This window comes from Scomber japonicus, chromosome 1 (assembly GCF_027409825.1).
Source record: "Scomber japonicus isolate fScoJap1 chromosome 1, fScoJap1.pri, whole genome shotgun sequence".
Lineage (NCBI taxonomy): Eukaryota > Metazoa > Chordata > Actinopteri > Scombriformes > Scombridae > Scomber > Scomber japonicus.
In genome coordinates, this window is record NC_070578.1 from 33,871,944 (window position 1) to 33,890,291 (window position 18,348).

General features: G+C 38.5%; 1 protein-coding gene across 1 annotated transcript in view; it reads right to left on the reverse strand.

Annotated features, from left to right (window-relative positions):
• The window catches only part of LOC128355606 (protein kinase C-binding protein NELL1-like), a 272,377-nt gene extending 260,581 nt beyond the window's left edge, over positions 1-11,796 (reverse strand). Inside the window, exons 1-2 of the mRNA XM_053315919.1 lie at positions 11,748-11,796; positions 11,011-11,139 (exon numbers count right to left, since the gene is read on the reverse strand). Of these exons, the coding sequence (XP_053171894.1) occupies positions 11,011-11,139; positions 11,748-11,796 (178 nt within the window). The remainder of the gene's footprint in view (positions 1-11,010; positions 11,140-11,747) is intronic.
• Positions 11,797-18,348: the final 6,552 nt, after the last annotated feature.

Here is an 18,348-nt window from a genome sequence, read left to right on the forward strand (position 1 = left end):
GGGCTTAGATCATTTTGGCCCTTTGTTGATTTTATGTTACTTTAAAAACATATTTTCTATCAGACAAAAAGCTACTCCCTTTGAATTCCACCTAGTATGTTTCACCTTTGCAGTAATTATTATTCAGAGCATTTACATTATTTTGTCTTTTCTCTGCAGTTCTGGTCAGGGTTGGTGGAGGGTGGCGTGTGGTAAGAGAGCAGATGGTTACAACCTGTTTTCTATATTTAATGAAGTGTTTGCTGCTTTCTAGGCAGCTTGTTTGAGGGTTTTGTTTTTTTTCCCCTTTTTCTTTTCAACTGGGAGTAACTGCAGAAATTGACTGAAAATTGCCAATTTTATCTGTTCATAACAAACCTATTTCAGCTTTCACAAACTACACACGATTTTATAAGTTCAACAGTAAACTCTACAGCAGCCCAACAGAAGAAGCAGCTGCATCTCTTTGTCAGCTGATCCAGCAAAGATGTTGGATAGAAGACCTCACAACAACTTTTCTGTTCAATATATTGGATATGTTTGCAGGTCAGCTGTGGAGAGTTAAGGTAAAGATGTTCTGAACTAAGAATATACCTTCCTCATATTCATCCAGGTCATACATCCATCTCAGACTTGGAAAAATACTGTATGTCACAGATTGAATATACAGCTTGTAGTTAGGAACATTTCCAAAGCTTAAAGGACCTGTGTGTAGAATTTAGTGGCATCTAGCAGTGAGGTGGCAGTTTTCACCCAACTGAATCCCAACTGAGAACCTACTGTGACTTTAAAAATTAAAAATAAATAAATAAAAATGCAAAAAGAGCCTCTCTAGAGCTAGTGTTTGGTTTGTCCATTGTGGGCTACTGTAGAAACATTGTGATGCAACATGGCAGGCTCCGTTGACAGAGAACCACTCCCAATGTAGATATAACAGGGCTCATTCTAAGGCAACTTAAAGTCAACGACTCTTATATTCAGATGATTATACACCCATTAAAACATACTTATTAATATTCATTTTCTGCCAAATCCATTCAGCTTTATGCCACTAAATTCGACACGCTGCACTTTTAAGAACCATTATATTTGACCAGGATTCAGTCAGTGGAACCATGACCATCCTTAATGCCAGATTTATTACAGTGTCGATATGTTAGAAGCAACATCTTTGAAGTTATGTTTAGACGTCAGTGGTTCAGTGAATCTTGTCTAATGCTGGAGTCACTGGGGTTAATTTTGTTTAACGCCCACATTAATTCAGTCAATTAGCCCAACAAATCAATATTTTTTTTATGTGAAGAAAATATAGGAGTTGCTTGTTTATTGGAAAGCAAGCATCTGCTCACTCACTAAATACATTGTAAATGGACTGTACTTATATAGTACCTTTCTAGTCTTGACGACCACTCAAAGCGCTTTACATTACATGTCATTCACCCATTCACACACATTCATACACTGATGGCAGGAGCTACCACGCAGGGTGCTAACCTGCTCATCAGGGGGAATTTTAACCATTCATTCTCATTCATACACTGTTGGTTAAGTGTCTTGCCCAAGGACACATCGACATGTGGACTGGAGGAGCCGGGAATTGAACCGCCAATCTTCCAATGGGAGGACGACCGCTCTACTTCCTGAGCCACAGCCGCCTCTATGGTACATGTTGCTCTTCATCTAAATTTGGACATTTTTCAGCACACTCTTCTTGTTTTGGGGTCAGTTTCACATTTTGAGAGGAAGGGACGCCAAAAGAGAAGTGGTCACAACGAGGTGGTTACAGGTGACCTCCAAAGCTCACTAATCAAACACTTCCCTTTTGTTAAATCTGTGCAAATACCTATGATAAGTGTGAAAACAACAAGATGTGCTTCACATATACTCTAAACCCATTTTCAACTTCTGTTTTTGCACTGATTAAAAAAAAGTATTGTAATGTTATTGCAATACACAATGTACATGTGGGTGGTTGACGAATAACACAATTCTGACAGTCCGTGTGTCACATACTGATAAAAAATTATATTTTTTAAGAATATATATTTAAATGTTGTTCCTCTGACAAGATATAGTACAATAATACCAAAGGTGTTGTGGGTGTATTAAGATTTATACTTAGAGTTTTGATCCAAACATCAAAAATGTCATATGGTGTGACTGTCCGGCATATCTGTGCCCTCAGAAATAAGAGCATATTTCCAAATAAATTATAAATATTTGATAGTTCTACAGTGCATATAAAATAATAATGTGTTATCAATAGCCACATAAAGTGTTGATGTCTATGCATAATGTCAAAACAAGTTCTGACCAAATACATTTTGTCCGCAAAATGGTCGTCATATAGTGTGACGCTACAATGTATATTTTCAACGGGCATTAATTTGGACATCTTAATGATGAAGAGGACCACACCCAACCAGGAAGTTACAGTAACATCTCTGGAGTGACTTGCAAATTTGTGAGGTGAGTGGTGTTTTTTAAATTTTTAGTTAAAAAGCTATGAATCTGACATCACCAGTAGTGGTTTATGTTTTGTGTCTTATGGTGTGACATTATTTGCATAAAAAATAAATATTTCTCACAGATTTTACTTATTAATTCTTAAAAATCATTGCTGCCATGTGGCTAATTACATGGTAACTATCAGCTAGCTGATTTTAGTTTGCTAATAAATTAGCTTAACTGATCAGAATGTCATATGGTGTGACACTGTGTCATATGGTGTGACTGGTTTTCCAAGTCACACCATGTGACACATCTGTCACACCATATGACATTCACTTTATTTACATGAATATTTATATATTTAAAAGGTTTGATAGAAAAAAATATTATGTTATAAATAATCCACTTTTCAATTTTATATTTCATGCGACCATATTTTATAGTTTGCCATACTGTGCATATTAAAAAATCTTTGTCCTGCATTTCTTGTCAGAGTGAGGCAGATATGTCCAGCAAGGAGAGGACACGCAAGTACAGGGAAAGACTGAATGCAGACCCTGTAAGGAGAGAGGAAGTCCTCAGGGAAAGGAGAAAAAAGTAAATAGATCATGCCAGTTCACATAGGACAGACACAGCTATAGCAGAGGTTGAAAGTCTAGGCCACAACCAGCATTGTAATATTGTGACTACTATTACTACCATAGTGAATCTGAAATTAAATGTTTAAAAATCTTAGTCATTCTATATTTTCCTTTAACAGGCATGAAGAGAAGAAACAAAAAGGAAAAATTAAGCCCTTCAGTGTCCATTTGCTTCCTCCCTCTAAGCAAAACAGATTGAGAGAGAAATGGAGAAACGCACAAAAGACACACAGAAAAAGAAAAAGTGAGCTTGATGCCTTAATGAACTTGACCCCTCCATCTCTTGAGGTTTCATTAAATGAAGATGACATTGCACCACCAATAAACAGCTCCACACCTCCAGAGCCTTCTGTCTCTTCACATGCCTCCACCACTCCGCCTGTGAAGCCCCCTGAGAATGTACAGCTATCTATCCCAAGCAAGTGGATAGTTCGGAATGAAAACCTGAGGAAAGAACTAAGGAAAATTAAAAGGCAGAATCAGGAACTTGTGAATAAACTGAAAGAGGAACAACTGAAAACAGAAAAATACAGAAAAAAATATAATCGGAAAACACAGCAGAATCCTGTTCGCACTGTTAGTGAAGCTTTTCGACCCAGAGCACCCAAAAAGGTGGCCAGTGAGAGGAAAAAAAGGGTTGAGTCTTTCCTGCTTTTAGATGAGAACAGCATTTTGCTTCCAGGAAAAAAGGACACAATTGGGAGAAGAGAGAAGAAACAAAGAAGGATCCTTACAAGCACTCTTCAAGACCTTCACAAAACATATAATGACAACAGTGACGAAATGCACAGGATGTCTTACCGGCAATTCAGTAGATACAAACCATTCTACATCACTGAACCAAAATCATGTGATCGCAACACCTGTGCATGCCATCAACATGAAAACATGAGGCTTTTGATTACCACTCTTTCAAAAAGAGGGTTAATCACAACAACAAGTCTTTCGACACTATTGTCATCAATATGCTGCAGCACAGAAAATGACTTGTGCATGAGACGACAATGCACAGAATGCTGTTTTGAAGAGGTTAGGGTCAGTGCACATAATCCGGCTGAAAGTGTCGCATGGGATCAGTGGCAGAGAGAGGAGGTAACAGTTAGAGAAAAAACATATAAGAACTGGGTAAAAAAAACAAAACGTGGATCAGTGGGGGAGCTGATAAAAGTGTTCCAGAAGGATCTAGAGGAGCTGGCTGGTCACCATTATAATTGGATTCACCAGGTTAGGCAGTTTAGAAATCTCAAAGAGAACTTGAAGAACAACGAGATGGTCCTCCATATTGATTTCAGTGAAAATTATGCTTGCAAGCTAAACACCGAAATCCAAGCATTTCACTTTGGAGGAAACCGGCAGCAAGCAACTCTACATACTGGAGTAGCCTATAATACTGGTGGGTCTCAGAGCTATGCAACAGTCTCACAGTCTCTGAGACATGATGAACGGGCTGTGTGGGCTCACATCAAGCCGATAATAGAACATTTCAAGGCCCAGAGTGACCAGGAGATTGATACACTCCACATCCTAAGTGATGGTCCTGCAACCCAGTATCGGAACCGTACAAACTGCTTCCTTCTCAGCACTGTTCCATACACTTTGGGTTTTAAAAAGACAACCTGGAATTTTTCCGAGAGGTCACATGGAAAGGGGGCTCCTGATGGAGTGGGTGGAGCGCTCAAGCGCGTTGCTGACAAATATGTCCATGGAGGTGGAGATCTTCAGTCACCCAAAGATCTGTTTAATTACCTTTGCAGCAACACCGACAAGGTCATCATCAGATGGGTCGAAGAAGATGAGATCATTGATATCGACGGCTTGCTTCCTCCAACAGTGTGCCCTGTGGTTGGAATAAGTAACACACACCAAGTGCTCTCCTTTTCACCTGGCGAAATCCTGTACAGACGTCTTAGCTGCTTTTGCCAGTACCCAGACATGTGCCCCTGCTTTCAGCCAAAGAAATTGCAGGTCACTGAGTTTAAAGCTGGTGTGGAACAACAAAGTGCCACTCACCAAGATTCAACTGGTGATCAACCAACCAACCAAGAACCAGCCCAGCTCAGCCCAGACCTTGTTGAAGCAGAAGCAGATACCAGTTCTGATGATGACACCAGCTACACTGTGGGAAAGTTTGTCATTGTCAAATATGATAACAGGCCATATGTGGGCCAGGTCACTAAGATATGTCACAGCGAAGCAGAAATTAATTGCATGAAACAAGTTGGTGACAGGAATATCTTCATTTGGCCAGATAAATCAGACTGCATATTTTACAGCTGCAATCAAATAGCATGCACAATATCTGAGCCAGAACCACTTCACAGGTCTGCCAAACTCTCAAACATTGACTGGATGAGGTTTAATATGGTCTGAAGACCTTTAGCTTTTCACAGTTTCTATCACAGTTTAATCTGTTAGCTACAAAGGTGCTACTGTTAACTCATTCACACACTAATTTTTACAATGTTCATTCATGATAACATTCATGCTGACACACTTTTCAGTTTCTTCACATTTTTAATGTTTTTTGTAAGTGTGTTGATCATTTTTTAAATATAATATTCACTTTCAATTCATCAGATGTTCAATGTCATTTCAATACTGTTACTGAATTCACAATGTTAAGTGGAGTTTATACTGAACCATTAAGGTTATGTGAATGTTGTTATTATTCTATATTTGAAATTCATGTGTAACCTGTTTCCTCAATTGTTTTGTTTGTGTTAAATACATATAAAATACTTTTTGCATTGACATATTGTGGTGTGGTGCAGTTTATCATATGGCGTGACACTCATGTCATTTGGTGTGACGTTCACAATTGTGACCAAAAACAGCTTTGTTAGTGGTAATTCATGAAAATATCAATAGAACATAAGGAAATTAGTATCAGCAAGAGTCTCAAGCAATTTCTTACAGTTGTTACAAGGTTTAAGAGAATTAATATAAAATATCTTGAAAGATTGAGGAGCGATGTACTCCTTTGCATGATTGTTTAGAATAATAAATAGAAATATAGCAAATTTTCACAAGGAAATGTTAAATATCAAAGCAGTCATAATTAAAATGTTTGATGAAGTGAGTTATAAAAAAAATAAGTACCCCATTTTCACTTAATATGAAATAGTTTCCACGTCACACCATATGACAATTTAAGGCACTGATGCAGCAAATTGATGAAAAAATGCATATTTCGACACAAAATCTAAAAGAACACATATATATTTGGAAAGTTATGAGTCATAACAACACAAAAAAATAATTTTCAGGCAAAATAATGAAGTTTAAAAAATATGCACTTTTTCCGGCCTATATGTCAACCACCCATGTACATTCTCTCTGCCTCAGCAACCTCTGCATCAGTTAGTGATTTCTGACATTTCTGTTAAGGGGGTTGACAGCATGAAGCTGTGGCTTTCAACTGTCCAGATTTGTTATATTGAAAAAGATTCACTGTTATTACTTCAAACTCTAGATGTAATGTTCGTGTTGTTCCTGCATCGGTCCATTTTCTGCTATGAGTGCATTAATGTGTCTTTCTTATTTAAATTCAATTCACTCTTTATTTAATGTATACAAAAGTTATCTCAAGGTACCTTTAACATAGAGCAGGTCCAGACCATACTCCAACATACACCCATGAGCAAGCTTTCACAATGCAATCTCCTAATATGTTTTTTTATACACCACTGCAAAGTCCCATAACTAGAAAAAAAAAAACCTCACTCTGATTCTGTGATTGACAGCAAAACCTGACATCTTGTTAAAGATTGCTCAAGCGTCTACAATTAAATTTGGCCAGGTAGTGACAAAGATAAAAATAAACAAGCCAGAAACACCCAGAAAAGCAATGTGCATCAGCTACTGCTCTCCATTGGACAGTGGTGATGTGTTCCAGTGTGGTGCCTCTGCTTTAAATGAGGCTGGAAAAAAGTTTTGAAAGGAATCGACAGGAGGGTCGATAAAACGTTAATTAAAGACTCTTTCTGTCCTAAAACTAGACTACGCAGTTGTTATATGTTAAGGATAATTGGCCTAAGAGGCTGATAGGAGGCGTGTTTATAGATCTCAGGGATAGGGATACCCAGGATCAAGGCTGCATTTGTTGTTACCTTTTAACTGTTTAACATTAATGATTTAGAGAGTCAATGAAGAACAGAGGGATCTATACTGACCAGACAGATTCACAGATAACTGGGTTTCCAACATGTTTTATAACTTGGACACTGTTTATGTTAGCAGGATTCATATAATTAAAAAAAAAAAAGAAAGCGTAAATAAACTGCAGTAGGGTATTTTTGGCTGTAATTGAAAAATTCAAGTTGTCAGCATGCTGTAATGATGGAAAGAAAAACACAATTTCACATTAAAATAAGATATGAAAAAATTATTGCTTGATTATTATCATACTTTCTACTGTATTGCATCTCTGACATAACAAGACTCCAAAACCAATATTGTTGGATGTATGAGAAAAGCTTATTTTCTTAGATCTTAACTAACTGTGGGGGGGGGGGGGGGGGGGGAGTAAACTTTGTCCAGATTGTGGCATCAGAAGAAAAGTTTTCTAAATAAAAAAATAAAAAAGGCTTTCTCCCCTGTATGCATATCAGACAGCCTGCTCATCTCTAAATTGTCAGACTTGGTTTCTCAGAGGTTTCCTCTCAACTTTTATCAGTGAAACTTGAAGGACGGTACAGAACAGACCCATGAAGAACATAAAATCAATTTGGAACAAGTAACCTCAATTTGATATTAGAAAGGACCCAAAGACAGTCAGACCCCAAAATGCAGATGACCTGAACAGATCCTAATGGAGACAGAATATCAAGACTAGCAGTAACATGATGTAGACTGATTAAAGAGCATTAAGTGTAATTTACAGTTCACACTACCAGAATAAAATATAAGATGTGCCGCACGATCAGACCTGATAGCGAGTAAAGCACACCTGATGAATCGGCAGACAGATACATCATTATCTGCATAGACTGTATGTTGGCTGCCTAAAGATATCTTTGATGACTGAAGTGTTGCTATCTACCAGAGAGCACTGACAAGATTATTTTTCGACTGCAAAATGTCCCACTCAGTGCACATCTTTAATACACCAATTTAAAAAAAGAGAAAAAAATGTTTGTTCATCACATAATCATAAAAAATTAATATCTGCCTATGCTGTTTTTATTATTTTTCAATCAATAATTAACCCAGCGTCTACTCAGTTATTCTTCACATACAAACCTTGACCAGCAGCAATATTACGGGACATGAAGTGATTAGACTCACTATAATTTGGACCTGTCATAGACTTGGTGCTTTGAGCTGAGCATGAGCAAGGACAGATCTCCATGGTAATATATCCAAGACTTTGTGTACTACTTTATAAATTGAATAGCCATATTTCCAAGAACAAGCCATTTTTCTAATGTTTAATAAAAAACAACCTTTGCATGATTGAGGTGCGAGCTTCTGTTTCACACTGTTATGAAATTTTACTCTGAATCAAACTACCAGACCAACAGACCCAACATTTCTACTCACAAGGGATCCGGAAATATAAACTAATAATCACCCTTAGAAGAATGTTAAATGTAAATCAACAGTGAGACAGAAGGGGGTCTCATTAATGAGGTTGACAATCTGGGTTCCAATGTAGGATGAGAAACTAGGTCAGCCTCGGTCTGGACAAACTAACTTTATTCAACACATCACAGAAATTCTCACAACGTAAGCAGTCCTGTTGATAAAAAAAAGTATAATAATAATATGCAAATATCTTTGCAATAAGCTGAGCTTTGTTCCCCATTATTAGGACACAGTGGGAGAGAATATTAGCAGTTTTCTTTCTTCTCGTCACAAGATCGGATCACACATCCAGATAAGAACCTTTTAGTGGAGGCTGTGCTTATCCGCCCCTTTTAAACTGGCTGAATAGAGATGCTGAGATGTGTTCCTTCAAAGCATCTGTTATTTGTGAATCACTGGCTAACTGGGAGACCAGGGCAGACTGGTCCAAGTGTCCAGCCAAAGACACTGCCAGAGCTCTCTTTTTCTCTCAGTGCTATCGACACTAATTGGAGCACCACAATGTCCCTTTTTCTCCCAGCCATTTCACCAGGATTACAATATGTTCCTGAACAATTTATGCAATCAAACAGATGAAGTATGATATCGAGCTCAGTGCACAACATGATTGCGTACAGCATACATAAATCATCTTGAATAATCACTGACCCAATCAGCCACAGCGACTCCTGCAAAGCTTCTACGAGACAGTTAATCATGGACTGTTTGTTACACTCTGCCCTAGTAGTTGCTGCAACTTTGGCTGCAGTTGCTCCGTCAAGCCATCTGTGTTACAGGGCCATGAAAGCAGTGTAAAAGGGTGGGCGATGTGTTAGAAGTCACAGCACAACCATCGTCTCTAAAACTCACAAGTCCAGTTTTCCCCTTAGGATCTACTGCACTGGATGCCGCTCCTCAGCCCTGGGAGCCTGTAAACCATAGGGGGAGCAGCTTGGAGGCATGAAGTGAGGGAGTGTGTGTGTGTATGTGTGTGTGTGCGCACGTATCAAGTAAAAAAGTAAAGTTGTGTAGCCGGTATGGCCGCCAGCCCTGAGTCTTGGACAGCTCCACTTCGGCAGAGTTGGCCAAGCTGCCCTGCCTTCATTCATACAGAGCCAGTGGCACACCAAGCCAAGCACTCTAGAAAATAAAACCACACACACACACAAAAACCCACACAATACACTACCACTCTTCCGATGTGCATCTCAGTACCCAATGGTGCTTATTTTTGGATTAGAGTTACTGGTGTTTTTGCCAGTATCTTTGAATTTGAATATTTTCATGCCAGAAAAGTAGAAAAAAAAACCTCAGTGTTTTCTCCCAGAACTGTCTTTTAGTTCAGGTCAGAACAGCCTTTGAAGCATCATTCAAACTATCATGGGATAATAAAACTCAGTGTGAAAGTCAGACACACTTTCTTACAAATACTGAGCCATTAAACAATTAAACACCTACATTCATAAAAGAAAAAGTTTGAAATATAAATAGAATACATATTTCATAGCAGGTTTCTTCTGACAACAAAACACAGAAACAACTAATCACTGAATAAATCCAACTATCTCAGTTTCATTCAGCTCCACAGATAGCTCTCTCTCTCCCCCTCTCTCTCTGCTGTGTACCCCCGTTTCCCCTCTTCCTACTTCTGCTCTCTAACAATTCAGCCTCTGCTTCAAGCTGAGGGCACTACAGGAAGAAAGAAGGAGCTGTGCCAAATATTGCGAGCCCTTTTTCAAAGTGCAGGGATGCAATTGAGCAAAAGCAAAAGTTGTGCTCTGATACTCAATCTCAAACCAACCTCAACAGGGTTAACAATATCATCAAGTATCAAACTTTACAGCCCCTGTTGTGTCCTACCACTGCTATAATCCATTAAAGACTAATGGCTTGACATTTTCTGTAATTATGACATTGTTGAGTCTGGTTTTCCCTTCTTTGCTGCGTGTCCATCAATGTCCTCAATGTAGTACACCTGATACCCATTAACCACTGGTTGTTGGGATTACTCAACATTAGATGTCATTGGAAACAGTCAAAGTGGCGAAGAAATCCTACACAGACAGGAGACAGCGCGCTCGAGTGTGTCCAGAAAGAGCCGTAACATCTGCTGCCTGGCTGGGACAAATTAAATATGGAGTAATTATGAGAGGAGGTTCCCCAGAGTGTTCCGTCTCAGCATCCCACTAATACTGTGACACCAAAAAGGTGTGGCGCTGCGTGGTTTTTGCTCACACTAACTAATGAAACAAAGAGCGTGTGTGTGTGTGCCTGTTTGTCTGTGTGTGTGCAGCCATGAAACAGAAGACAAAGACATTCCTGAACTTGAGTAGCGCGACTAATGAGGAGGAAATTGTCGGCGTGCGTGTCTTACCTCGAAACAAGAAGGCTTTGCTGCTGTTATGAAGCCCGGCCACTTGGGTAATTCCATAGGTGGCATTTGCCAGGTCAAGTTCATTGATGATATCAATCTGGTATTCTTGATCTGACCCGAAAGCCAAAGCTGGTGGAGAGAAATGAAGGTTAGATATATGTGTGTGTGTGTGTGTGTGTGTGTGTGTGTGTGTGTGTGTGTGTGTGTGTGTGTGTGTGTGTGTGTGTGAAGCTGTGTGGGTTCACAGCTTTCTGGGGCAGAGAGGATTAAACCTGGCAGGGTTTTAACTAAAATACTAATTTCTAAAAAAGAGACAAACTCGCTGTGTGCATTCCACAGCTTAAAATGGCTGATTGTGGAAAGAGTCACGCAGTTTTAATTTACACGCATGGTATTGAGTAAGATTGTGAACACTAAAACGCACCGTGTCTACCCGCAGCCGACACCTGTGTTGAGCCGGGGCTGTAGGTGCACTGTGCGAGGACCTGAAGGTAAGTAGTGTCATCTCTTTTTTTTTTTTTTTTTTTTTTTTACACCTGAATCCTCTTTCTTTTCAAACAATTGCTCTAAAAAAAACTGCAGGTGATTACAAAAATTATACCCTGCAGTCTCAAGACACTAATAAACATTTTGTACATGAATGGAGAGCGTAAAAAAAAAAGGTTAAGAAGATTGTGTCACTCGTACCAACATTTCCTCATCGTGATCACAGAGTGTCACACACGTCTTGTACTTACCTGGTGTGGAAAAAAAGAAAAGAGATAACAAAGCCACGTAAATATCCATTTGTGTTGGAGTTGCGCTGTACAGAGTCCTTATAGCCGTGCGCTCAGCTGCGTATCCACACTAACCCACTCTGGTCCGTCTGGCGTTGTGCGCCTTTCTCACCTCGCCTGGAAGTGGAGGAACGGAGGAACGGTCCACAACACACGAGCAGGGGTTCTCTCAATGTATAACCACGTCATTTAATAGCGTGGGGATGGGTTTAATTCGCTCCTTCTGCCATCAACAGTGACATACGTCCGTGTTTATTCAGAACATTAATTAAACCGGGCTGCAGACGGAAAATATGAGGATTTTTTCCGATTATCAATCTGTAAAGTTCCCCCTGTTCAGACCACAGAAACTTCCAATTTCGGAGGTGAGAAAAAGGCTTTTCAAAGAAAAGTCGGCGAGTGGAGGATATGGGAATTCTCTGTAATAGATAGGTATGTGCACTTGTCACAGCGGAAATTATTCAAGAATTTCGAGTCTCACGCAAATGAATAGCAATGCAGCTGACACAACAGAAGAGATTTTATTAACTCTATAAATATGATGCAGCTTTCAAATTGCATTTTTTTTTTTTGCTCTGTATGAGGTTTTTTTTTAAACAAGCACACACAAAACATTTCTGTATCCTCTCATTGTTTCACTCAGCATCACCTCCTCCAACTCGTGAATCGACCTCTCCACCTCCCCTTTCTTGCCTCAGAGAATCCCCTGGATTTATAAGCACTGCTGCTCCAGTCCTCTTTCCTCTGGGGCCTGTCCTTATTGAGACCCATTAATCATACCCCTTCCTCCTGCCTTCCTCTAATTTGTGTACATTGTCAGGTTGTCTGGGTAACCTGCATCAACACAAACTGGTGAGGTATAGAGAACAGTGGTGGTGTCTGCTTACTGATTATGGCAGTGACACAGTGCACTGCCTGCTCCGCCTGTGCAAGTGTGTTGTACACCACTGATGGTGTAACGACTGTTTTGGGATGCAGGTCACTGTTCCACTCTCTCAAATTAAACTGTAAACAGTAGCAGCATCCTCGAGCCTATCCACTGATCCGGAACTGAAAAATGTGGAAGAGGGGGTAAAAAAAAAACTCATTATTTGAAATTATGGGTTGCAGAGAAGTGACAAAAAAAACCTAGCGAAGGAGAATTTAAATTGTTTTTTTTTGGACTGGTGGTGAGGTTTACAGGCAATATCATTTCTGCCTTTCAAGATTTTAATAAGCAATTAAGGTGCTTGAAATGTAGTTGTCTTGTTCATCTGCACTTTCCCCATTTCTTCATTAACATCAAAATCATTTGCAAAATTACACAGCAGATGGAGGTGAATGCCCCTGTGACACCCAACTTAGAAAAAGAAAGAATAAATTGTGAAAAATGATTTGGATTCATTGTAATACAATGACAGTTCTTTTATCTCTTTACTTTATTTCTGCTAACACTATACTGTCATGACAGTTTACCTTCCAGTATTGCTGATTTGGTGACTTGCCGGTAAAAGACATCTCAATATCTGGTTTAAAGTGCTAAAAGTTGAAAAGTAAGCAGTTTTTTTTTGCAAGTCAAGGTTTCATATATAACTTTATTTTATGTAACCGAGATTCAGTTGACTGAGAGTGTTTCCTCTTATTCACTTGAACCCATCTGATTTTGCAATAACCTCTGTCAACCAGTCATGTTGTGACTGTCAGAATTTAAAAAAAAAAACATTTTTTTTTTTTTTTTTACTGGGCCGCTGTCTGCTGTCATTTCATTGTTTGATTTTACATGACCTACCTTCAGCCTTCCACCTTCAGTTTGAGAGAGTTCTCTTCAGAAAAAAAAACGAGAACATCAGTCGATTGTTCGATCTTGAAGTGTAGGAGTTTGTGTTTCGCTGACAAGGACATCTTGTGACCAGGTGAATAATGACTGTCCGCTCTCAGAGGCAAAGGTGGTATGATGTTATATTGCAGTGTGTTGGCAAACATAGAGGCTGCTTGGATTATGTTCACAGGGAATGTTTGTTAGAAAGTCTTAAGTGGCACATTAATATATCGCACTGAAATCGGAGGGAAGTGCTGGATACTTAAAGTAGTTAATTATGAAAAAGAAAAACTAGGACAGCATTCCAAATTGACTTTTTAATTGCCACACCATGTTATGACAGCCCTATGAAAACCTAGTGGTTCCATGATGTAATTTAATGGGCAAAAAGTCCATCCACAAAGGTGAAAAACTTAAAGGAGAAAACCTGAATAAATAAGTGGACAGACATAGCAAATACAGATTCTTCCATACATGTGAATCAACTACTTTGGCCTTCACAGTCAGCAGATGTTACCCCAGTCAAACACCCATGAGAGACTTTGGAGGGATGTTTTAGACAGTACTCTTCACCACCACCATCAAAACAACATTTTTTGTACATTTTTAAGTCAAATGCATCATTCTGCTGCACTCTGAGAGCAAAAAGTTGTCCTTGAAGCACTTATATTTTTTTCTACATTGTTTCAAGTTTGCATTGTGTTTCTTCAAATTACTAAACTGTCTTTGCTTATCAATAAAAGACTTGACTACTATGACTGAGAAGTGGATCAGGATCAGAGTTGATTTATTGTACAGATGGAAATGAAGGTGTTTCAGATTCAGAGGTTTGAGGCAGAGCTGCAGGGTTGAGTGGAGGTGTGTGGGGAAATGTATTTGTGCTGTTGAATGCATCTCTGTGAAACAATTTGAAAAAAATAATGTTTGATCTTATTAACCAGCTTTCCTACTGTCACTGCTCCTTTTCAGACCTTTAGCACAGAACACAGTGAGAGTGAGATAACAGAGGCGGAATAAAGTTATGTGTTATGAGCAGCCATGAGAAAAAACAGCAAACTGCAGTGGAGGCTAACGTTAGCTTCTCGTCCTCTGCTCTGTGTCAGCGGGGCGAAGCTGAGCCCTCCGTGTGCATCAGAGACAGAGACTCAGGTGGATTATATAGACAGTCTATAGGCTATAATTAATGGGAAACACCAATGGGTAGGGGTGCTGAGATCAAATTTTAAAAGGGTCTAAACTCTCCCCTGCTAAGATACTTCCTATAATATGTTTTACTATGTTGTTTTTTATCTTTTAGTTCTTTTCTTTCATACAAACTAACTCAATGTAGATGTCTGTAGGTTTCAAGGCCATTTCTAACCTAGAGAAGTCACAAAATTAGTGTGCACTTTGCTACTAAAATGTTGTTGGCACATTCAGCATGCAGTCTGCATCAGGGATGTACCGAACCTGAAGTGAACAAACAGTGAAAGAGAAAGCGAGACAGAGAGCGACAGAGAAAGCATGACTGGCAGCAATATGAATGTCAACAGGATTAGCTCTATAATTTAGTCCTATTCTCCAGATTGCAGGACAGCAGTGTGGCCCAGCTGTTTTCAATCTCTGCTTGTCAACAAATTACAATGCCTGCCATCATTCCAACGTCGTAAACTGCAAAGTCACGAAAAGAGAGCCACCCAGCAGACCATTCCTTTTCAGGAAACAGATAATCGAGCCACAAACAGATGTGATGTCAAAACAGCATTGGGAAAGCTCATTCTCTATAGGTCTTAGCTTACATGGAGATGGAGGCCAAAGTTTAGTGTTTCTATAAGTGGAACAGAGGTCATGGTAAACTCACTGAAGATGAGCAAACAACCTGCAACAATGCTTCTACTTAACATGATGGATCTCTTTATGTACTCCCATGTTCATCTCAACCTTTCATAATGGGCACATCACTCTGAGAACATCATGTTTCTTATTATTGAAATAGCACAAGTAATGAGAACATTATAAGGTAACAAGAGCAGCAACGTGCAGCGTGCAGCACCACAATGACAGTTATACATTTATCTTCCAAACCTGGCTTTGGGTCTTAACATTTTTGAAGGTAAAATCATCTTTAACAATACTTACTTTGTCAATGTTATCCTTGTCCAAAAAGTTATATCTATGAAAGCCCAGAAAGGCAGGGGAGATTGAATTTTCTAAATCTGAAATCAAATATTTTCTCTCCTGTGTTGTAATAAAAAAGTTTTGACAGGATCATTTTAAAAAAATTTGCATTTATTTGTTGCTGTGATGCTCATTTTGGCCACAAGAGGGCAGTACCACATGCACTACTACCCAAGTTTCTAAACAGGACAAAAAAATGCTCCCCATTTTCTTCCTTTTGGGTTTTAATTTCTCAATTATTCTAAACATAAGATACATATGTTATGCTTTAACAAGTTATATAGCTCGCGGACTAGCTAGTGGGCTAACATCAGACTAGCTAGCACTGATTAAAATGTATTTCTATCAAAAAGAAAGCTATAATAGTAAAGTTACATAACTTGCCAACATAATATGTTACTAGTGTTTAAAATATACTGAGTGTTTAAAATATATGGAGAAATTAAAACTGACCAGGAGGAGAACATGGAGAAAAAAAAAACTATTTATTTATAAAAATTAAAATAAAAAAAAACTTAAAATTTATCCTAGCAATAATCATTTTTTCTCACTTGCCCTTCTCACTTGCCTCCATGTATATTTCAGGTTAGGCCATGTGTAGATGTAGTACATAGCAAATATACTTTGAGATCACGTTGGAAACCCACCCATATATTACAGTTTAATGTAAGTTTATAAAATGACTCAGGAAGCACACCGTGTTCTCTGCAGAAAGACGCAGGTTATCTTGTAACATCTGTGAAAAATGTTGACTGGGTTTTTCACACATCTGCTGTGTCTGCTGAAGGATAAGTTTTAATCCAGCACATTTTATTTAATTGAAAAACTGTTTTGACTTAAGCAGTTAATTTAAAATGAATTGTATGACAGTATCATATACATGTTTATTCTTCCAACGCTGCATTGAATATACTGTTTATGATGATTTCCATTTTTTAAAGGTTATATTATTCTATGAAATGTAAATATTCTAAATTCAGCCTGACATGGTTGGTATATTTGAAAATGTTTGAATATTTAACTTAAATGTAACTTTTGCTAACTTTATTCATCCAAAATGAAAAAAAAAATGTTATTTGAGACATACTGTATATGTGTGTCATGCAAGGGTGACTAATACTAAATAATGAGAGGAAACAATATCTCACTATAATGCAATTAGCAAAGGAACTCTGCCTCTACTACTAAATGTCATACTAGCTGTAAAATGATTGATTTGATTGCCTGGCAGATGTCCATCAAGTTTGTATAACAGGGAACCACAAACATAGCCCAGACAAACAATTTAATCAGCACATAAGATAGATTATACTCCTGGTAACCATAGCAACAGTACTTCTGCTTTGTACTACATTACATGTTCACTCATAACCACAATGAAGGTTAGGATTATGTACCCATACCTTGTTCCATGAGAACAGGTGGAGCCCTGCACTGGACTCTATGGGTAACACTCTCCTCCAATCAGACACCTGCACTCACCCACGTAAATTTGCATGGACATAGCCAACGAATCAGGACGCACAATAATGTGTACCTCACACAGTATAAAAGGCAATGTAGTGGCGACTCTTATCCAGAAATCACTTCAATAAAAGGTGTAGGTAGGTGACTCCGCCTGTGCTTATAGAACTAAGGTTACAATATTTTAACCTTTGTTTTATCTCACCTAGGCGCTGCCCCCTACTGGACACCATGGGTACAATGAATGGAGCCCAATGAATGTTCGCCTTGCCCAACATTTCATCAGACTGCCTCACTGAGCCCAACGAGCTTTAAGTTAGTCACAGCAGCATTCCTACTACTTTATAATCCAAGACACTTGAGTGGAGCATTAGAGTGCACAATCTAAACCATACAACAGACACTCCTGCACATCTCATTCCCACAGTCTCCTTGGATCATGAAGAAAAAAAGAAAAAAAACACTGGTAGGTTGTTTCTAGTGTTTAGTCTAAGACCCACAGTGAGGCTGCTTTTTAGTTATGGCCCCAGCATGTGGAGTGCCCTGTCGGGGGACATGAGGGTGACAGACAGTGTAGACATATTCAAAAGAAAACTTAAAATATACCTTTTTTAGCCTGGCTCTTAATTTCTTATCTCTTATTCTATTATTGGTTTTATCATATCATACTTTATTCATAGGATTTATTTTTTTCATTTAAACTCATGCTCATTTAAACTCATGCTCTAAACTCATGTTCAGCACTTGTGGTTGAATTTGATGTGTGACTTATGCTATATTTAAATTAAGCTTAATTGATTGATTGAAAAATGACAGGGCTGTTTTCAGTACATACCGCATCTGAAATCTTCAGCAAACAAAAGGGATGAGTGGTGAGGACTGGTGACTTCCGATCGCTATAGTTACCACCACCTGCCGATAAAATAAATAAAAGGAGCCTTGCATAGATGAAAATAGGATATTTATATTTCCCAAGGTAATAGAAAAATCAAGATAGTTTGCTTGCAAAATAAAAAGAATACTGAATAAATATAGAAACTCGATAAAATCCATGTTACACTTCTACATGAATTGAAAAATTTAAACAAAATAAATAAATTTAATTGTCAAATAAAATGATATTTTTATTACAAATTTTACTCC